The sequence below is a fragment of the Leguminivora glycinivorella genome, chromosome 5, assembly GCF_023078275.1.
Source record: "Leguminivora glycinivorella isolate SPB_JAAS2020 chromosome 5, LegGlyc_1.1, whole genome shotgun sequence".
Taxonomy (NCBI): Eukaryota; Metazoa; Arthropoda; class Insecta; order Lepidoptera; family Tortricidae; genus Leguminivora; species Leguminivora glycinivorella.
This window is the reverse complement of record NC_062975.1, coordinates 14304612-14328930: the sequence shown is the minus strand read 5'-3', so window position 1 is coordinate 14328930 and position 24319 is coordinate 14304612. Positions and strand designations below refer to the sequence as shown.

The 24319-nt window shown below is 36.0% G+C and overlaps 1 protein-coding gene across 1 annotated transcript; it reads right to left on the bottom strand.

Moving 5' to 3' along the window:
- Positions 1-6226: 6226 nt before the first annotated feature.
- LOC125226276 lies at positions 6227-23885 on the bottom strand. The gene is made up of 10 exons (XM_048130204.1): positions 23841-23885; positions 22557-22864; positions 22087-22177; positions 20460-20535; positions 18997-19144; positions 18839-18900; positions 13080-13120; positions 10745-10884; positions 8780-8900; positions 6227-6918 (listed from the first exon to the last, which is right to left on the bottom strand). The coding sequence occupies exons 2-10, from the start codon at positions 22862-22864 to the stop codon at positions 6754-6756; spliced, it is 1152 nt and encodes a 383-aa protein (XP_047986161.1). The 5' UTR covers positions 23841-23885; the 3' UTR covers positions 6227-6753.
- Between the last annotated feature and the right edge of the window lie 434 nt (positions 23886-24319).

Genomic DNA, 24319 nt, shown 5'->3' with positions numbered 1-24319 from the left:
TATATTGCAAAGATTTCGCGGTCATTTGAGTGCGTAAGTAATTTGATTGTTTTGCAATTATAAACAATTGAGAAAATAATTATAGGTACATAAGAAGGAAAAAAGTACTAGTATCTATTGCCAAATTTATTTCACAACTAATTGTCGATAGCTCCCATTGTTCTTTGTGGTTTAACTGGAATAAATTTCCATGTTTATAATTCCCAAGAGGGGTAGGCAGAGCACATGGTATTGCTGAAGTTTCTATGCCACTCTAGTTCATTCATTCCAGTTTTCTTGTGACAGATGTGGTAGGTTATGCCGATCACGAATCGGGTTATATAGCCACATGCGCCGCTGTCGATCAGAGACGCTGCTTAAATCATCTGTAAAGATTTACAAGACCTAGTGTGTGCGCTATGCCACTCTTAACAATTAAAAAATTGAGAGAAACGAAAGCGTGATAGACGAAGTATCGTATATCACGCTTATTATAGACGTTATTAAAAATATACCTCTACTGAGAACTCAAATATGGTTCTAAAAGAACTGTACACTGGTATGTTCTTGTTGGTCCATATTAGGGAAATTTCCGATTTTTATAGATGTGGGAGGTTTTTTTATAGATCGTGTCATGATCATCTGATAACAGTGTAGGTAGACAAGATGTCACAAATCCATGCTTGAATTACCATATTCAAATTATAAATCTAAAATATGTTTATAAAAGAAGAAACTGACTGACTGACATATCAACGCACAGCCGAAACCGCTGGTTCTAGAGATTCCAAATTTGACACGTAGGTTTGACACGAGTTCCTTATAAGGTGTATCTAGAGGAGCACTAAGAAAGGATTTTTCAAAATTCACACCCATTCAAGGGGGTGAAATGGGGGTCTAAAGTGCAACGTTTGAATAAAATTACTTTTAGTACGCGGGCGAAGCCGCGGGAAAACACTAGTAAATATATACGTTAAATGTATCATTATTAGCATGTGCATAATGTCAAAGCTTTTCCAATTGCTTTTATAAATAGGAGCTTTTCGACTATTTTAGTAGAAATCCGACTGACTACTGAACATAACTAACCAAAAGCAAATTTTACTTCATAACAATGAAAATTACCACTATCTTATCATTGCATCGGGTAAGTAGGTTAAGTTCGCACTGTAAATTCATGGCAATACCATTTTGTTAATGTATTGCATATGCGTTCATCCAACTCTGACACGTCAGCACTTCTCGTGTCTGTCATCTTTCTGTGTATGCCAGTCATGGTATAAAATATACGATAGATGCGTGCAAAGTTCCAAATATATGTATTCGCGACTTTATTGCTTAAACGTTAAGGTTGTGGATATATCTTTTTGGCACTTTATCAGCATCTATATTTAATACCTACCTTGACTACTAAGGTTGGAAATGTGGGGCGTAGATTTCTGTAACCGACGTCACGGAAACTCAAGATGATATGACGCACGATGTGTTAAGGTCGGCATTTCGCGAAGATAACCCCGATATGGGCAAACCGGTGCATTTCTGAGATGTTAATTTTATGCGGCTTTAAAGGAAAAGATTTTTATCTAAATCTTGTGACCTTTTAACTAAATAAAATAGATTTTTATATACCGTTCCTTAGATCTGGAGATTCAGAGTATTCTCGTCTGAGATGAGCAATACCACCTACCTATTTTACCTGAAGTGTGTGTATCTATTTTTATGCTCGTAGTTACATATAATCACGCCTGTATCCCATGAAGGGGTAGGCAGAGCACATGAACTACTAAGTTTCAGTGCCACTCTTGGCAAAAAGGGATTGAAAGAAATCCACATTGTGACTTTGCAGTGACAGGTTGCCAGCCTCTCGCCTACGCCACAATTTAACCCATATCCCACAGTCGACTTCTACGACACCCACGGGAAGTGGGTGGTGAAATTCTTAACCCGTCACTACACGGGAAGAAGAAGAATTAAGTGCACTTCTCAAGCCTTATGTGAATTTCAATAATTTACTAAGTGAATATATATTAATATATAGATATTGGTGGGTTGGTAGGTAGAGCCAAATCAGGAACCGCCTGAAATACTTACATAAATTAAATGCAGCGTTCGTGAATGATGATTAAAAAATGAAAATGTGTCTTAAAATTAAATTGTCCTTCTGACGCCTCCGCTTCTACCTAGCGATTTCATAATCGTAGAAAAATGAAATGATTGATTATTTATTGACCATTATTTTTATCATGTTAAATGACTATTATCATTAACAGATATAAAAGATCACCTAGGTAACAGATAAATGTCACATGAACAAATACTATGACACCTCGCATAAAATCAAGCATCATATCTTAAATAACAAGTCAAATATCATACAGGTATTGCTTAATCTTGCTGAATAGGTTTAAGATAACAAAAGGACTTTATATTGTGTCTTACATAAGAAATAACACTTCAGTCTATAAGTCTGTATTGACTGGGTTCCGTAGGTTTTCAAACATAGTTTACCTACTCTAGTATATATGTGCCTAGTTATTATTCTAATATTGTTTTGTTAATGTTCTATTTACTTTATTATACCTTCTGTCACGGAATATGTATCCTTAGTACCTATGCCTACTTTTAACTCAAACATTTGGAAAAGATTGCGATTATATATCACTAAATTTTCTTATGAACATGATTTGGACGAGAGGCACAGGACAATTATTTTTCACCAAATATGACACATATCACTCGTAGCGTTATGATGTTTAGACAAGCTGCAATTGTAGCAAATATAAATATGTAAATAAAATAATAAATATTGGGGCCACCTTACACAGATCAACTTAGCCCCACACTAAGCAAAGCTTGTACTATGGGTATGGATGCTAAGCGACGATATACATACTTAAATAGATAAATACATACTTATATACATAGAAAACATCCATGACTCAGGAACAAATATCTGTGCCCATCACACAAATAAATGCCCTTACCGGGATTTGAACCCAGGACCGCGGCTTAGCAGGCAAGGTCACTAACGACTGCATAGCTATTATGTCACTTAGTCTGTTCCTAACAAATAATAAACATATTAAAAAAATATTTTTAGACTACCCAAGAACGGAACCCTAATTTCTTTAACTCACCACAATGTCCTCAAACAAATTTCGTTAGATGAATTAATTCTATTTGTTGGGAGTGGCCGAGTGACTGATGTATGGTTATGATAATTCGATGAAATCACGCGCCGTTTAATACTGCATTGAGTCTCTCATTCGTGATATTACTAAACGTAGGATAGAAATATTTAATTAAGAACATATTTTAAAAATTGCATCATGCGAAGGTATGCTGATCTACTCTTGGAAATTTTCTGAAATTGCTATTATTACAATACAATACAAATCCACTTTATTGCACAACCTCAGAAATGTACATAGGAACACACACATTACAATAAATTTTATTACAGAGGTAAACAACAGGCGGCCTTATCGCTAAAGAGCGATCTCTTCCAGGCAACCTTTGGGTAGTGGAAAAAATTCATAATTAAATTAAATAATTAATTAATATAGTTATGAATTTAATTATTAATTAAATTCATAACTATATTATTCTACATGAAAAAATCTCTAAATTGAGCTTTTCGTAAATTTGAATTGATAAGTCAAAGAAAATTGGGTCTAAAAACCAACTGCCTAATTTTGAAGACCCGCAGCTCCCAATTGCTAGTCGAAAGACTGAGTTGCAGGCAGGCAAGGACGGTAGCGTGATATTATAGCATCGCTGTTTCGCACTTTCCGTAAGTGCAATAGGGACGTACCGACGCGATAATGTCCACATGTCCACCAGGATTCAAGTGCCATTATATTGCGGCATACATATTTTACGGCCCTTGTAGTTTGTTTTCCTGTACATTATGTACATATCACAAAGTTAAGGAAATCTCTGGAATCACAAGATTTCTGAGAAAATATATATTAAAAATTAATCATCATCTTTTATTTTATTCTTCGTCCTAGGTTTTTTATATTAGCCGTTTTTTCTACACATTTCCTCTAATAAAGATCAAATATGAAAATAAATAAATGAATTAACATCCACTTAACTAAAACGCTGCTCACATTAACCTTACACTTACAGATTATTCAATTAAGATTGGATTTTTATTCGATAATGTCATTTTCAGAACACTTGATATGTCAAGCATTTTAAAGGTACAAGTTGACATAAATACACGTACTATCATACTGATTGTATGTAAGTCGACCATAGTTATACGTTACGATACGTTGCCATTTTACACCGATTGATCAATCGTAAACTAGAACTTTCCTTTGCTAATCCGCGAATAGATAACGTGCAAGTCAATCAGTGCTAACCTGTTATAATTACTTGCATATTTTTTACATGCAATTAATTTTCCCACCCTCCCACCGCAAAAATAAAAATAAATACGCAAATAAATATAACAACCCACCACCAAAAATAATGAATGATGATTTATTTGCGTATTTATTTTTATTTTTGCGGTGGGAGGGTGGGAAAATTAATTGCATGTAAAAAATACGCAAGTAATTATAACAGGTTAGCACTGATTGACTTGCACGTTATCTATTCGCGGATTAGCAAAGGATAAAGCATTAATTCTAGTTTACGATTAACATGGATTTCCGCAAAGTAACGCCTGATTCCATCGATTATCCGATTGATCAAATATGAAAAGATTTTCATGCCATAAAGTTTAAACTTTAAATAAATAATAATAAATAATTTAATCTACACTGTCCATATTTTTTCACTGAGGAAATTCTAAAATTCTTGTAAATATACTTATTTTATAGTAGTTTATGTTTTAAAGGTTGTTTTTTTTTTAACATTACATATTTTTATTGAACCGCTTTTACTAGTAAGTACTTAATCCTAGACATTATTTTACTTCTATCATATTAAATTGTACTATGTCTCTAACGAGTCTGTTTACCTATATACCTTGCAATTCTTAAAAGTAATTTTGTAGCATGCAATGATTGACTTTACTTTGTTGTATAAATTAGATAGGTATGCTAAACTAAACGATTAAGCTACAAACAAAACCACGTAACGATATTTTTTGAAAAAGTATGCACCCGGATATTCCTGAATTCTTAGGTAATAATGAAATATTTACATGTTAAGGTACTCCTCAACTTGTACTACTTTGTTGAAAAATAATTGAAAGCGCAAAAATATGATTTTGCGCTTTTTTGAGTTTAACTTCGATTTCCACTTAACAATTTAATGGGCTATAGGTTAGTTCCCTGTAAGATAAAAAAATAAACAAATATAAGTACTGTCTATTTTTGTACATATTACTTATTTTCCGGTGAAATTCATTATTATTACTATATTATTTTAAATTACCACTCATACTATTTTTAAAAAAATTATAAAAATTAGACAAGTATTATAGAACCCATTTTATTAAATAAAGATTTAAGAAACATAACCTTCTTAATTTTTTGTACCCCTATCATTAATAAAGATTTTAAAAAATAGATAAAATTAGCCTTACACCGTTTTGGCACATGACCGCCGGTTGCCAACTGGCCGGGTCAAGAGGTCGTTAGGAGTGAAGTTTATGGCGCGCGACCTTGACACGTGTGGGGAAAGTGATTCGACCGGTTCTTGGCCAACCCAGACGCCGATCCGATTGTTCGAGAACAACCGAAAGGCGCTCATCTGAGGGCCTACCGCGAATGACTTGGCTCGTTTGTCTATTTTTCTCTCTGTCGGTGGAGTGGAGAGTGATAGAGGTAGAAATCTAAATAGCGATTTTCGATGATCGAGACAATCACGTGAGTTTGTTTAGAGCTTGATGTTTCGCGATTAGTTTATTATGGGTTTTACCTGTAATGATTTTTACCTGTAGTGATTTTTACCTGTAGTGATTTTTACTTAAATGTGTGTGACTGGGTAAGTCATCAAAGAGTAAAATCAAGAGGATGAGGGCGTTAGTATCTTACGTAGACAGTTGTATTTATTTAAGAATCAGGCTAATTGTCAACCCCTTTAGATTAATATATGTAGTTTTTTATTGTATTTAAAATCAAAACCATGGTTTGTGTTATTGGGAAAAGTAACGGGAATCTTACAATTATTTTTGAAAAAATAAAATAATTTCATAACATAAAAAACATTTTAAGTTATTGATTAAATACAAACAACGTAATACTTAACACTAGTTTACAATTTCACTTATTTTTCGTGTTTTTAAACAATGATAATATTATTTATAACAGCTAGAATAATTCTATAAGCCTTTTATTACCTACATATTAATTGCCTCATATTGGGAACGGCCGTGGAAGGTAATGTAAATCCTCGACCGCAGAAGACTACTAAAGGAATTTAAGGACGACTCATGCTAGAACGGAAAGAAGCACATCGATGTATTTTATTTCATATCATTTTCTGTAGAATGTGTCACGTGGCCCATTTTTTAATGAAAGCGAAAAGTGAAGCCTGATGTCCACTATGACGGAATCGCGCCGCCCGAGTCCTCATACATTTTGAATGCGATTCGACGCGGCTCGATTCCGCATAAATGGACGCAGTCTCATAAGAAATGCAGAAAGCGAATTAACGAGGCTCGACTCGGCCAGCCTAATGGACGTCACGCTTGAGTCTAAAATGGAGTTCACCGGTTCTGTAATAGCCTTTTTCCCCATAGAGGCAGACATATCGATCACTTCCATTCCATTCTACTAGTCATCCTTTGTTTCTCTAATCACAAGTCATGTCTTATTGAGGTCTGTAGTTCCTGTTGTTATTGTCCTGCTGGGGCGGCAGCGTGGCGAGGTAATCCAGAGCCTTCTGGATGTCGGCGGGGATGGGGGGTGGAGTCGGCAGGTGAGCCCCTTGAGGTTGGAAGCCGTTCTCGTCAGCGATGTAGGTTAGCTGGATAACCTAAAGGGGAAAATTTAGTTTTTAGTTGTCTTCAGTTTTATTGTCATTGATATAATTTATTGGACCACTTGGTATATCAGTTCCACTATTTTTTTACTTGCCGTAAAAATACAAAACAAGGCAGATATATTACCTAAAAATAAAAAATAAACAATAGAAAAACAATATTTAATCGATGTATGTACCTTTCTTTTACAGAATTCGTATAGCCATTTCCTTGTTCAACTAAAGATAATCGATAGTACCAGTAAACTGCATTGTCACCAAACTTTAATTTAAATATGTAGGTAAGCTTAACAGGAAATGATTTTTTTTAAATTATAAATGGGTCTATTCTTGGCCACAGACTTGCCCAAGGCAAATACGGGGCCTACGATGGAGTGAGCTTGCCCAGAAGATGTATGGTACATTTAATGTTATATCATGTAAAATATCAATTGTCTCCATCAACACTGACCTCACGCTCATGAAACGCTCACGATAATATCTCTTTCGTAGCTATATATCTCTATTGTTCTTGTGTATTGGCGCGACAGAGCCAGACTACATTTCTGCGGCGTTTCGGTGGCGTATCGCGTCGCAGAAATGCCATTCGGCTACGGGGCCTGTAATCTTCTTTACTGAATAGTGAATACGTACTTGATCTTACCGCTCCTACGTTTTTAATGATCCGTTTTTTACCAGTTGTCTATAAATAACAATACAACAGGTCTAAAATCTTATCAAAAATCTTAGCACTAGCTAAAACCGGCTAAGCAGCACCTGACAATTAAATATAAGTAGCTATTGTTACGCGAGCATCCTTTGTTAAAATCCAGTTTGCTGTTTTGAAAGCCTACGGCTGAATAACCACCTACTTGTAGAAATCAAAAAGATTACATCAATTGTGATCTCAAAATTTAAATTTTGAATGACTAAAGATGAGAGAATCAAAATGATTGTGTACTCGTAATGTGTATGTTCAATTGGTCAAACAGGCTCCGTAGCCGAATGGCATTTCTCCGACGCGAAACGAAAACGAAACGCCGCGAAAGTTAGTCTGGCTCTATCGCGCCAATACGCAAGAGCGATAGAGATAGATATCTACGAGCGTTTCGTTTCGTGATCGTTTGTGCCATTCGGCTACGTACCCAGGTGATTGAATAACATAAGATTAGAATATTTAGAATCGATGGGAGTGTAACAGAGTGGGTTGGTATTTATTATACCTAATGTTGTATGTCAATTTGAATACTACATAATAGGTATCCAATAGTTAGTAATACTTTTTGCTAGATTGCATTACACGTTGAACCTACTTGTATATTTGTCTAAAATGCTGTACACAATCTTTGACCCTCTTTTTTACCATGTTTGTAATTTTTTTACCAGAATCATCGATACCAGTGAGTGTCAGTGAGGTTTGAACTCACGACCTCCCATGTTTCCTATCAAATCAAAGATTGATCAATGGCACGCGAGTTACACACTACACGCCTAAATTAATTTTACAAGTGTCGGAAGTTACCTGGGGCCCATTTCTTGAAGCTACAAGTTACAATTTACAAGCGGTCGTCAATATCTAATACCTATGACAAGTTGGAAAGAGACTTCCGCTTGTAACTTGTAACTTTCAGTTTCGAGAAATGCCATCAGGAGCGGTGTACTGGTACTTTCCTTGTTCCGTTTGTGTCTCCTGACCTTGTCTGATTCCAATCGAAACATGTCGAGCATATTCCATGGGGAATTGGACGTACGGAGACTGGACGTAGGTACGGGGAATTGGACGTACGGAGACTGGATGTACGGGGAATTGGACATTCGAGGCCAAAATCGCATATTCGACTTAGTAATTATGTGTAAGACCCTTGTCGGAAGTTACCTGGCCATCAGGAGCAGTGTACTGGTATTGTCCTTGCGCCGTCTGCGCCTCCTGGTCCGGGACTCCTAGGTTCTTCACATACCCCTGTTCTTCAGCTGCGATTCCGTTGCCGGTCTCATAACTAAATTAAAAAGGAAAAATTGGACATTAATAAGCCTATGAACGCCTGCAAAGCGCATTATCTACCGTAGCACCACACCTCGGACACTGGCGATCAAATATATGAAAGAGGCGCGTTCCTAGCACACAGTCTAAGCTCGTGTAGGTGAACGCGCACCATGTTTGTATGATTGAAATATGACAGGTCGACTGTTCGCGTTTCTGACAGGTGATAACTGTGAGGTAACCGAGAGGGGGTGGGTGGCACTTTCAGTGGGGAGCGGGAGTGGCCATACTGTACGATAGTACTCTTTATTATACTGTGGTAGTACTCCGCATCCTCGTTAAGCTCTGAGAACCATAATATCTAACATGACGTCAATACATATTACATTAATAAATTTGTCAGACTTATTAGTCTGACGTAATTATTTGTATTGACAAAATATTTGTCAACACAAGGTGAATTATAAATAAAAACAAGGACACATTCGAGGCTTTAATATAAAAGCCTCAATGGCCGGTATTTGATTACATTTATAATCAGTAGGCTTGATGCGTGCAGTTGGTTTACTAATTTTAATTGAATATTATTTAAATTAGGGACAGCGACCAATCTAATTCTTATGCTATTCCAGAAAGACTGCTGGAAACCTTAATCAAGTTGAAAGATTCACAATCTGCGGTATTTAATCAGCACGGTCGCATGATATGGCTATAGGTGAAGTTAGGCTTGCGGTCCGATTCGAATTTTAATATACGTCTATTATTAGATCTAGATACGACATGGATCAGATGTCAATTTCAAAAATTAGAAACATCACTTTCTTTACTTACAGATCAATTTCGCGGTATCTACCTCACATCTTATTGTCAATTGTAGCATTGTCTGAATACAACAATTACTTAATACATACGAGGGACGTTCAAAAAGTAATGAGAATGGATATGTTCCTGTATCTTGATTTAATTTGTCTTAACTTGTCCATGTAGCAGTACTCATTAAAGGAAATTGCATAATTCAAATTTTTACTACTTTCATTTGTTTTTCTTTGATATGTAAATAATTGACACAAGGTGGTGGATGAAAATTTTCAGTAAAATAAGAGCATGTTTTCATGAATATTTGACATGTCGTGAGTTCATTTCTGACATGAATATCAAAAATAATCATACTTTAAATTAAAGCTGGGTTTATCCTTTGTTAGTAACAGCAATAAAAAAAGTTCGTATAGATACATTTTCAAACGGTATGGTATCGAAAAAAAATCTAGGTGCTGTTTTGGGTCATGTTCACGATTTTTACAGATTATCACGAAAATTGGGAATATAGATTGGAAACAAAATTACGTTAGTATTAAAGAAGAACATATAATCATTTTAATATTAAAAAAATGATTAGTTACAATAAGAACATTTTAAACAAACAAATAATAATGTTTTTGGCCTTCAAAATGACAGTCGACAGGGCCGAACCCTCAAATTGCCGAGGGTGCTGCTCAAGTTAGTGTATTTAAAGCTACAAGTGACATACCTAATATTGAAGGTAATATAAGGATCATTAATATTTTATACCCGACCTTTAAATAAAATTGTAATATAATCGCTACTCTGAAGTATAATGAAGTAAAGTGCTTACTGACATGGTATTTAGACTATCGTTAAGATTTTAATTTTTAAAGGGGGCAAAAAAATAATAATTGAAAAAATTAAATATGTAAATAAATCACAAAAGAGTTACTTTTAATTATAAAAATATAAGGATACTTACATTCTTATGTTTTAATACTCATTATCATTATTTATTGAACGCCCCTCGTACATATAAACTCACGCTTATATCCCCTTTAAGTTTATTAATCTCACCTCCATTTATAAGATCCGTCGGGGTTGATGACCTGCTCTTGCCGGATGATCGGGATGGGCGTCGTGTACTGAGGGTCCTGGTAGGTCTGGAAACTGCTGACGTCAGCGTTGGCTGCGGCCACTACCAAGACGAGGATCACCTGGAAACGAAAGTACCTAATATTGAAAACATTAATTAAGGTACCTACATAATTCTCATTTGGCTTGTGACATTGCCTAAAAGTTCTGAGTTCGAATCATAGTGTAGGCAGTATTTATGTGTTTCTCACAGTATAGGGTCGCTGCGACACGAATGTCATGGCTGGACAAGTAACAAAGTTCTTATGGCGTATATGTTATGTACTTATGTATGTAGTACCTTGTATAATGTATATATGTCGGCAAAGTAGATCTGCTCTGGAAAAACTTCAACCCAAACGCCAATAAAAAAAATCTTCTATATGTATATTATACCAATCCTACTTATTTTTACTATAATAACATTTCTCTAGAAATACATATATTACGACTGCCTTATCCTGCAATTTAACCCACAATCAATTGAGGCAATATCTTCTCTTGAGGTGATAAACTGTATTATTCGCATTTTCTGAACCGAAATATCCAAAAAAGGGATAATATGCCTCATAAAATTACTCTGAGACGGTAAGGTATTTACTTAACTTACACTGATATCTTTAGGACATCAAAGAGATATCACTCAGCTATCGTGCGTCTCGCTCGCACTAATACAGCTAGGGGCAAGCACAAGCGAAATACACGACATCCGTACGACATGTTTCAGATATCTTTAAGAAATCAAGTGTGAGTTAGAATAGGCCTGTTACTTTCGCAAGTGCGCGGACGGATCATCGCTCACGAATTTCATATTAAAAATAATGGATATATGTTAACAGGAGTAGCCGTGAAACAATAACGCTAATAACGGTTTACGATAATGGTGCCTAACGCGATAAACGTATTCAAATATTGCAAAATAGATAGATGATGATTTGGCGAATATTCTAACATCTGTATGTAGTTGTAGGTATGAGCTCATGTCATCACGAACCATCTTAATTAGTTTACGTAAGTTCTACGGCTGTATTCAAACAATGCTTATAAAAAACAAATCGATTCAGATCGATTTATCAATGTCAAAAGTAACGTTTCCAGTGAAATAAATATAACATTTGACACAGATAGGTCGCTATCGTATCGCTGGTACAAGCAATTAATAGCATCATTTGAATACGACTCATCACCCTCCTTGCGTTATCCCGGCATTTGCCGCGGCTCATGGGAGCCTGGGGTCCTCTGTGACAACTAATCCCAAGATTTGGCATAGGCACTAGTTTCACGAAAGCGACTGCCATCTGACTGCCTTATTGGAATTAGTCCGGTTTCCTGACCATGTTTTCCTTCACCGAAAAGCGACTGGCAAATATCAAATTACATTTCGCACATAAATTCCGAAAAACTCATTGGTGCGAGCCGGGGTTCGAACCCGCGACCTCCGGATTGAAAGTTGCACGCTCTTACCGCTAGGCCACCAGCGCTTCATTTGAATACGACTGCTTGTAACAAATCGAAGCGTGGAAAATCTTCCGGACCTGAACCTGGCTGGGACCTGGCAAACATTGCAAGAAGTTCGGGAGCATATTTCGATGACTAGACAAGTATGTATAAGTGTGCCTTAAGGCATTAAGTTCGCCATTTGTACTTTATGTTGTGTAATAAAGGTTAAATAAATAAATAATACTTAGTACACGTACACAATCATTAGTCAAAGCGAAACTAAATTTCATGTAGAAGTAGATATTTTTTGTTCTTTACTACTAGAATCTGTTTTGAGGGCATCGTGGATTATATTTTTTAATCATTTTAATATTTTAAGCACACCGATGATCAAAATTTAAATTGGTATTTAATTTTTAATATCGTATGAGTTACGCCTAAATATCCTAGTTGCAGATCATCTTCCGCATTGTTTTCGATATCCGTTAGACTTGTTTCATTAATTAGCACCTAAAACTTACACTTTACTGTTAGTAAACATTTGAAATACCTAGATAGCTTTATAAATCTTGTGTTTCACCTGTGAGCAGAAAACTTTTAAAATAAAGCTGTAGTGAATCTTTGTAATCAAAATTTTCTATCCTATATTCAAAAACTCCGATTAGGTTTAGACTAGTTTTTTTGATAAAAATAAGAGCAGTACTCACAAAACGCATCATGTTGTATGCAGGTTGTAGTTGCAAGTCCGTTGACAAAGCTTGGAATGATGCAGTCACAATGCACCCCCTGTATTTATACGTAAAAATTTGTTGCAACTACTCATCGTAGCGGATGCAACGAGTAATTTAGCATATTTTATGGTGCACTCAAGGACCGGCCCTTAACAGAGAAACAGTCTTCTTGAGATGTTTCCTAGGTACAAGTGCCTGTGTTTGAATTTGATCTGAAGGAAAATTTTAAATAATATTTATAGTTTTCATTACTTTTCATAAAGTAATTTTTCCTTGGGTTATCACGCTATTTTTCTACGGGTCATGAGAGCAATGATGTCCGCTTTCACAACTACGTACTCGTAGACCAAGTATCCATGCCAAATCTGCGAAGTTTTACGAAGCCGTTGTCAGATAAGAATTTATTCATAAATACCTGGTTATTTGTGGAAACTTAACTCATGAACTGCTAAAGAATCATCACATTTTATTAACACAACAACATGAAACACCAGAGAGAACTTTCTGTCGGGTTATGGAAAGAATAATAATTAAGGTACAGCGGGGCAAATCTCAACTGGGGACAATTGTAACTAATCCATTTTTTCTATTATTACACTATGATGTTGAGTTCTACATGTATCCACTGAACACACCTACCATATATAACCGGTGGACACTCTATAATAATGCAAACATTGTAAAACATGGAAAAAATGTAGATACCTGTTACATTTGCCTCCCAGTCGAGATTTTTCCTCGCTGTACTTTACCTCGTTTTTATTTTTCGTAAATACACCCATTTTTGTATGAAATGGATTAAATAAATAGGTAGGTATATATTTTAAAGTGAAGTAGATATTATACACTTAAAAAAGTAGGTAATCACTTCTACTGGTAGCTTATCGGGAATTCGTAAGTGGCTAACGTCAGTAACGTTCTACAGTGCCCTAGGGTCCCAATTGGTTGACTGTACCAATAGAGTGGTCGGGTGATTTTAGAGCGTTAGGCCAAATTAAGACCTTCTCGTACCCATAAATTAAAAACCAATCGAGCCAAGTGAAGTCACTTAAGCCTCTTTTTTAACGTTTTTTAACTTTTTTAACGTAATGAAGAGCCAGTTAAGATGGTGTGGCCACGTTTGTCGCATGGATGACTGTAGACTCCCTAAATCCGTTTTCTATTCGGAACTCAAGGATGGAAAACGCAGCCACGGGGGACAGTTTCTGCGATTTAAAGACGTACTGAAGCGCCACCTTAAAGCCTGCAATGTCTCACCTGAGCGTTGGGAGGAGCTGGCGGTCAGGCGACCAGAATGGCGCAAGAAGGTAAGAGAAGGTGTAGCTACTTTTGAAGAAGCTCCACTAGAACACCTAGACCAAAAGCGCCTTCAACGGAAGTCTCGACCCAAGCCGTCCTACGCATACACCTACAACGAACAGGGCCAGCTTTACTGCGCACAGTGCGACCGGATATTTAAGACCAAGTTCGGATTCGCGAGCCATATACGTGCTCATCAGAGGAAAATGTAAAGATCGCCGTTGTCGGATACGACATGGAGGACTATATATAACGTTTTAGAATACGTTACTAATTTTTGGTACTAATTGGGGGCGATGTACTTGCACATGGGCCAGGCATTTAGAAGACTAGGACCTTTCTAGACCTAGATATATTCGTGTAAGATTCTGAACTTCTGATAGCTCCCTAATATTTAATAAAAACGCTTAATCCTATATATTATATTAGGTCTTGACGACCGGTCTGGACTAGCGGTTAGTGACCCTGCCTATTAAGCCGCGGTCCCGGGTTCGAATCCCGGTACCGATATTTGTTCCTGAGTCATGGATGTTTTCTATGTATATAAGTATTTGTGCGTTAAATATATCGTTGTCTGAGTACCCACAACACATGCCTTCTTGAGCTTACCGTGGGCCTCAGTCAATCAATGTAAGAATGTCCTATAATATTTATTTATTTTTATTATAATTATTTGTTAATTGTACCCATTTTCCTCTCTGTAGGCATACAAAACACGTACAGAAACCCGCAAATTCCAATACGAAGAAGCGAACCATTCATTATCCAGATACGCCATAAAGTAAGAAATATGAAAAAGAAACGTTTTCAAGTAAACGCGTGTCATGCTTAACATTATGTAAGAAAACGTCGCAGTTCCTTTAGCTTAGTTAAAAAGGGCTTATATACCATGGTATTGTAGATGACATTCACCGTTATTAGAGGCGGGGTTTAACCTTAGCGTGGAGCATCGCAGGATGCAAACCAGTCGCTTTGATTGCGAGTGTGTCGAGTGACATGCCCGCACTTTAGCGGGTAGGGTCCCGTAGCCCAATGCCAAACTTAATACACGTTTCCCGTAAATTCACCCAAATAGATTCACCCCTTATTCATAAACGTTCACTAAAGATATCAAGGCGATAAAAATTGTTTATCTCTTTTCAACGTTTCGGTGTGATAGAAAGAGACAAACGATTTTTATCGGCTTGTCAACTTTAGTGAACGTTTATGAATAAGGGGGTCAGTATTTATCTGCCTGGTAAAAGTGACGTTTTAGGTTTTTAAGGGTTCTCTTGATTCTTGAAAAACTTACTTACTCCGTTGGCTCAGTGCCCCAAAATGAGACTTGGCCTCCGATACAAGACAGCGCCACTTTTCTCGGTCCTGCGCTACCTCTCACCAATTCTTGACTTGGAGTTCGTACAGATCCGCCTCCACCATGTCGCTCCAGCGATACCTAGGGCGTCCGGCTGGTCGTCCTTCTGCTTGGCGACCTAGGTATGCTCTCTTAAAAACTTACTTTGGCAATTTTTTTAACCTTCGTGCCTCGTTACATCCTCGCAATGCTTAAGATTCCACTTTTAGAACCACTTTCGTGGTTCATGAAAAGATCTTGAAGGTAAAAAGTTTGCTTTACAACCCATAGACAAAACAAAGATATTAAAACGATCTGAAAGAAATAAACGAAATCAAACTAACGTTATTGTAATCACTTACACGGAACCCTCAACATGTCATACTAACTTGCGCTGGGCATCTTTTTTGTCATTTATTGAAATTGCACCACCAAGGCTCCATATAAAATAACATTATTTTCTTATTGACTTTAATTGCCGTCAAAACCAGTTGTGCAGTAACACGCTGCAAATTAGTACATGCATGAAATTTTATGATCTGATGGATTCACTGCGTGACATTCATATTGCAATGTGCAATTGTTCATACAAAGTTCAAGAGGTTTTTATGAGAGGCTGGCGAATTTATGCTCGCGTATATATTTAGTATGGTGGTTTTTATCTGTATGGCTCTGAATAATGGGTCACGAAGTGCATAATTTTTTGCCAAAATATATGAATGCATTGTTTACCTATCTTCGCGTTTATCCATCAATGACATAATCCATGTAATGTATTTTTTCTGCCTATGTGATATGATAGTTTTTGCAAATGCCATGCACCAAACAGTTTCAACTATTATTAATATTCTATTATTGCCGATAGACGGTCCCTTTTGCATTCGTGTGTGGCATCTGTATCTGTTTATTATTCTATTTTTCTTAATAGCAATTTCGAATAGTTTTAAGGGTGTTTCACGTTAGACCGGCCTAAGCCGATTCGGAGCTTCCGACATTTTTATATGATATGGAGCCGGAATGCTTACCCAATAAAAAATGTCAACTATTAATAAATAGTACAAAACTTACAGAACTTTTTTAAGTATATCGGCATAAATGAGTGGACAGCCTATATTGTTATATTTTATCAACACTGTTTAACAAAATCCAACCTGAAATGAGAATCACTTGCCATTATCCTTGTATGGAATGATTCACCTTTTTTTGCTAACTCAATTACATTCGTATTAAATCTCCTTTAATCTTATTCCGAGTAACGAGTCGTGGACGTTTAAGCGTTTCGGTAATTTACCGGGCGCCATATTGATTAATGTGGACCCTACAGCTACTTGCGCAAACGCATGCGCAACCTGCTGTCAAAAATGCTTAAGTTATGTTCGCAGACTATAATAAATTGGATCTATCTGACAAAGGCTGTCACTGGAGCATACACAATATACACATACAGTGAATATAAGTTGGTAGGTATGTATTACGAAAGTATATACCAAGGTACCTCAAGGTATTATTAATATGATCATTCCAATAATGGGGTACATCACGATACAAATGGTAAAAATGAGAAATTTTACTCGAGAAAAAAATCGACACGAGTTGCGACATGTATTTTCACATGCATCGTTTTACAGTACACATGGATATTTTTTTGCCATAGATTCGTTATGTTGTAAGTCTAGTCTTATTATGGTTTGATTGGTTTCATAATATTAAAATTTTCTTCTGTACTTAAATAAATAGATAGTTTGAATAAATTAATGTATTAACAACAAAGTCGCATTAAAGGAAATTTCTGTAAAATGTCTATAGCCTGACAAGTTTTTATTTGACCCTCGCCGCGTTGCGGATTTTCAGCTGAACTAATTTCTTTTACTGGCAAGGATTACTATTTGACACCCGTTGTCGAAAGTCATCGAATGTCAGTGATGTAAACATGAAGCAAATATTTTAAATTTTCTAACGGTTTCATCTAGGGTTGTAAATAGAAAAAAAACCAAATGTTTTTTTTCAGAATTGTGAAAAAAAAACATGAGAAAAAACCGAGCACCTTGGTTTTTTTTCTAAATATGGTTTTTTTTCAGATGAACAAATAATACGACAATAACGGTTTTTCGTGAGTTGTAACGTGTTTCAATAACAATAACGTAAATTTGAATTCAATTAACATTCAGTATACAAACGTTTATTGGGGAATCCCCGATGCTGCGTGTAGCGTGGAGAGGCGGTGGTGTTGCCAACAGTAAAAAGTGATAACTACCAACTACAGATTTCGTAAATGTTACTTTTATAAGACCAGAAATTAAAGTTATTTGATTAAATTCGTTTAATAGTTAACATTAAGTCTAAAAAACCGTATAAAAGTATTAACTACTTTCAAATTTTGAGATTTCGTACTTTAGAAAAAAAACATACTCCAGAAAAAAAACTGTTTTTTTTCACGGTTTTTTTTCATGTTTTTTTTTTCAAGCCAGAAAAAAAACCGTTTTTTTGCAACCCTAGTTTCATCGCAATTTTGTCCAAAATAATTTGATTAAAAGTGAAAATAATTATACTAAACGTGATAAATTACTTACAACAAAAAAGGATGAAGGATTCGACAGCATTTCGATACCAATGTTCTGAAATTGGTTATTGACAAGTCCGGGACTGACAGTTTATAGTGCGGTTCTCCTGTATTAATTTGTTGGTTTCGCGTTTAGCCTAATATATTTTTTGTTCTAATTTAAGGTGTCTGTAGCTCTGCCGTGAAAAATATGTATAGAAATAAGGAGGCCGTTCCATAACTGCCACCAGTACAGAACAAGGTCCCACGAAAAAAGAAAATAAACATCGATGACTTCGATTAAGGCACAAGATTCATGGATTTTAGGCTGTGCGGAAAGAAGTAGCGAGTCTTAAAACCTTGCTTTTTAAATTTTGATTCTCTAAAACCATGTTTCTACAAATATTAACGGGTAACCAGTACACGCTGTCCCCAATACGTATGACGTCGGCACATTATTGCCATATGAAAACGGTTTGTAGCGACACTCTTTCAGGGTCAAATAAAATCTTGTCAGGCTATAATTAAAACAGAAATAAGTCAGAACCTAGTTTGTACAATATTTATTCCCATTTTATTACAATTACTCTAGTACAATCATAACTATAGTGTCTCATGAGTGTTACAATTATTTCATGCGTCCTTTTTTGGTTCTTCTTTCTTATTCTGATTTCCGTTATTCAGCCAGGAGGGGCGGTAAGGGTTGTAAGCATTGTAGGTAGCTGGGTTATAAGGGTACCTAGGATCATAGGGGTACCTAGAATCGTAAGGTTTGCGAGGATCCTGGGGGTACCGAGCATCATACGGGTACCTCGGGTCATAGGGTCTGTTCAGCCTGTTGTAACCGTTGTACGCATTGTAGCGGCCCTCAAAGCGGTTTAAGGGGCTGTAGGGGTTGTTGAAAGCTCGGTCGAAGATTGGTTTCCCGTCCTTGTCTAGCACGGGTGCTGGTAACACGCTTTTGCCATCTGCGGGAATGTGGACTCCTGAAGGTCTGAATCCTGTTGAATATACTTTAAATATACTTTTTCTAACATCACTTCTTCGTTGACTACCTATATTATACAGAGTGGGGCCTGTAACAAAGGCGAAGAATTGAACTCTAGGCTATTCTCCTTATACTGATCAACATTTGTTCGGCGACTTTTAAAAATAACTTGTATTTTGATTTTTATCACCCTTGAAAGTTTTTTCTAAGAGGTAATGTATTGCGAATTCTGTTAAGTCTAAAGTGTGACAGACAACGTCAATGACAACAATAATGGCGTACATTGAAGCTAATATTTATTTTGTATGAAAAATTAAAAATTTAAAGACTTCATAATTTTTAAAAATCACTGAACAAATGTTGATCAGTATAAGGAGAATAGCCTACAGTTCAATTCTTCGCCTTTGTTACAGGCCCCACTCTGTAAAGTTTTCACTTTATAGTAAAGAAAACTACTTCGTGTTATGTTGCTCTGCCGTCTTAATAATGTTTTACTATAAACAATTTATTGCTTGGCTACTATTTAGTTGCCTGATTTTTTTTTCTTTAAAATCTATACAATGTTTAATCATTTAAGATTTGACAAAAATCTCTTCTATAAAACCCTCTTTTAATAAACAGTTGGCAGGTAGTATAAACTAAAAGTAATCCAAGCGAAAACACATTTTGCATTTCGAACTCACTTTCAGTCTCGTTGGTTCCTTTTCAGTTTCGAAATTCAATCGTAATAATATTTTCTCAAACATGCAATGAAATATTGTCTTTACGTTCCTTAAAATGGGCTGGGAAGTATCGCTTTTTGGGCGCAACAACTCGAGAGGACTGTAAAGGGATTTCATATTATTTTTAGGCCTAGGCCTGCAAAGTAACTTTTTTTTATAAAATATTGTCCTTTAGAGCATTTCTTTTTTATTTCATTGTATGTTTGAGAAAAGCACTATACATGCCTCGGCGTGAAAACGGATTCCCGGCCTCGTATCCCTATCCTATATACCCACTTGGCCAGTAATCCTCATTTTCCCGGCCTCTGATGTAATGTACTATTGAATACGCATAGTTACTGCACTTGATTTTAGGACCTGCCCCTCGAGACCGATTTTTGAATTTCGAACGCCTGAATTCGCCGTTCGAAAGTCGTAGCATTACGTCGTTTTCCACAGACTGACGTTTCCCTGCCCCTAGCACAACTTGCCTTGTCGCGCGCGACTCCATGTTTGAAGTCGCGCTTGATGTATGAACTTGGGAAGGCAAGTTGTGCTAAAGGTCTGATGTATAACATTCTCACATAATGTTCTCGGATATTTGTAAAAAGGGTAATGCATATTTACCATTTTCATCGGCGATGTAGCTGACTTGGATCGGCGTGCCGTCCGGCGCGACGTACGCGTAGCTGCCTTGCACCACCTGCTCATTGATGAGTTTATTACAAAGGACCCTTAAGGCGCCTGGGTTACTATTCTACTTCATATTGTGATAACTTATCACATCAACTATAATTATCACTTTTCTTGGCAAAACAAATATTGAGAGTCAAACCTCAATTGCGCGGCTTGCGCCTGGTAGAGATAAAATATTAATCCTTAAATGCATGGTGATGTATATATGCATCATATATTTGATGGCCCGTGGTTCGATATGTAGCTATCCAAAATCACATTTATTGCTTAATTATTATTTATCATTTATAATTATTTAATATACAATTAAATAAATTGAATAATATAATGATTTACTATTTATTATTTAAGGATTAAGATGAAATGGCGGAAAAGTGTGAAAAAACAGGACGATGGCGATTTTTAGTATGTGATTTAGGCTGATTTTTTCGGAATTAGTAATTAGTTTATGTTTAAACATTTTATCATAAAGGTTTCATAGATAGTGTACCTTTTTAATAGTAATATTTTTTTTTAAATAAAACATACCAATTACGATATATTTATATAAATAAGATTTGGCCTATTTAACTTCTAACAGTGATTTAGTATAAAATTCGATCTTAAATATTTTTTTTATTATTTTTCCCGGAGTCAGAAAACCATTGTATATCACATATATTAATATCTCGTTAAAAGAAAAATTCATGCATTTAAGAGTTAAGGGGATCTGGCGTCTGGCAATATTCACTGCCCAAAAGAAGTTGTGTTTATTCAAAAATTTTATACAATGTTTTAAGTATCATAATTTGGCGTTAAATCAGATGTACCAAGTTGCAACTATAAATATTTCCTCAGTTTTGGATGTCCTCTGCCTGGCTACATATATTTATTTATCCTGTGATTTATTTAAGTTTTCATACAGCCTAGATATAATCTTAATTTGGATGAATCTATTGGATGATATGCAAAATTTTGCCCAAAATATATATAAAATCACAAAAAAAAATCGACATAACGTAAGCTGATATTAAAAGAAGTGGAATTGAGCCTTTGCTCGTAAATTAACCCTGTCAGAGTCGCATTTTTCAATAAAGTTGAAAAATTATGGAGTTAAAAGGTTTCACTTCGATTTTAATGCGAGATAATCTGAAGGCGGATACATTTTTAATCGATGCATTCAATTGATTAAACTTCTTCATTATCATATTGGATAATTGGCAATCTACTTACGTTTAAATCAGGTATTAACTATAGATAAAAAACAAAATTGTATACATCAAAACTAGAAAACTATTTGTTTCACTTATTTCGTCACTTTTACTTTTCTCTTAAATAGTTTATCAAAATAATTTATTTAAGAGCACGAACTTTAATAAAAAGTCATAATTATTATCTATAGGTGATATAGATCGGATAAGTCCATGAGAAAAACAATATTTTTGCTTGAATAGATCTCACTTGTGACACCGGCAGATCGGTATCATTGCAGTAACATCCTACTCACATCTTAGAAGAATTGTTCGAATATGGCAGTAGAACTCAAGTTGATTACGTACATTGAGCGTATTGAACTGACCTGCGTTCCCTGGGGTTCTCCTGCGTTGTCAATGTAAGCGTCTTTCAGGTACCCTGTTTCTTGAACTTGTTTTCCATCAGCAGTGGAAAAACTAAACAAAAAGTCACATTTTATTTCACAATAAATTCGCACTAATATCTATAGTAATTTGAAGCAAACATATCCACCCCTAAAGGATATTTAACAATATTTGTGCTTTAAATATAAGAAAAACGATTTTTTAATCAGAATTTCTGTTACAGTTTTGAATAACACTTGAAGCTTAAGGATTCAGTAGGCATGGAAAGCGACATATGTGTCAATTAAAAAGTACAATGACTATTAAAGTTAATAACCATCTTTATTTAAAGTTGTACCTCAAATATTTGAATTAGGATTGCGAATGAAAAACAAATACTACTTAGTATCATGAGAACATTCATGACTATCATGAGCATTTTCCATTGCCACTGAAAAGTGTCTCATTCTACCTGTAAGAATAGCTGCCATCAGCGCCATGTTCGTTGCTATACGTCAGAATAGGCACAGCAGGCGCCGCAGCCGGGTTGTAATACGGGTTGTATCCCGGAACTCCAGGGACACCAGGAACCCCAGGGACTACAGGGACACGCGGAGTGGGGCCGAACGGGAAGACAGTGGGTGCCACCGGCGGTATGGGGGTTAGGCCTGGGGTGATACCAGGGTAGGGCACCGGGGTGGGACCCAACGGGAGAGAGGTGGAGATAGTCTGCCCGCTGGCTAGCGAGCAGAGGAGGATGCAAGAAAGGATTTGTAACATCTGGAAAAAAAATTTAAAATGGTTGGCAACTGGCTAGTAAGCGATCTCTTTATTTAAAAACATGTTACTTTTAAATTGACTTTGATGTAATATTTTTTAGACTTCAGTCTGCCTATTGTCACATAATAGTATTATATATATATATTGTATTAATTTATTTTTATTTAAATAAGTCTATATGTATAAAAGTGTTTCTACCATCTCACATTATACAGTCCACTTCCTGAATACCGCTAGTTATCAAAAATATTTGCAGACCATTATACATAGATGTCGGTGGCGCCAAACCGTCTGTCACCAACACCATAAGCGTTCGTTGCATTTTAACCCCCTTATTTATAAAATTACTCTAAAGTTATCAAGCCGATAAAGTTCGTTTGTCCCTTTCCGACGTATTGGTGTGATAAAAAAGGACGAACGAACTTTATCGGCTTGATAACTTTAGAGTATTTTTATGAATAAAGGGGTAAGTATTTTATAGGAAGATTCATAGACATTTTCTGAGTGAGGTTGATGTGTCTGTTAACTGTGGTTGATGCAATGCAACTGGCTTCTTTTTCAAACAGTTTCAGCATGGTGAATTGGTGACAGATAGATATCAATTGTGCGATATGTATGATCTGACTACAATGTGAGATTCAGCGTTTAAAAGTTGCATGAAGTTGACGTCGGTCACCATAACACATTTAGATTGCTGCATTGGGAAAACCTTAATATAATAAAATTTGATATACATACATAGAACAATACCTACTTACTTCCGCACATAGTTTTAAAGTCCTCTGGAGGATTCCAGAGGACTTTAAAACTATGTGCGGAAGTTAACCTCCTAATCAAAATAATTTGTCAGCCTACTTTTTTGTCCTTATTTTGACAACATTTTAAAACATTTAACCAATTAAAATAAAATATTCGTACTAGTGACGTACATCTTGAGAGTTTTTAATTCGCCGTTTACAATTAACAATTACTTTACCTCAGTGAGCTCCTAATCCGTCTCGCGTTGAACTCGGCTAGCTACTGTAACCGTGGGATCCAAATATTCCATTTATAGGTGCAGGGTTGCTTTGTGCCGATATTTTTTGTTATGCCATCACTCAAACGTGAGCCCCGCACACGCCTCCTTACCCACCAGATGTTTAGGATCTACTTAAGAGGCCTTCGTCTGTCCTGTGGCACCCTCATTGGGACAATTGTTTCTATATTTTTTTCGAGTGCGAAAAGGGTTTCCTTCGTACTTTTCCAGAAACGGTCGAATTTTCATGCTAGTTCAGTCAATGGCAGTACATCTTGTATTGAGACATTTGAGACTGAGTGAAATAGCATGACACGTTCGTACGGTTCCGTAACAATACGAAGGCAAATCTTTTCGCACTACATCTGTATAGATCTTATAATTAGACATAAAGCAATTAATTTATGTATTTAGGCATAAATTGGTATATTAAGTTTGTT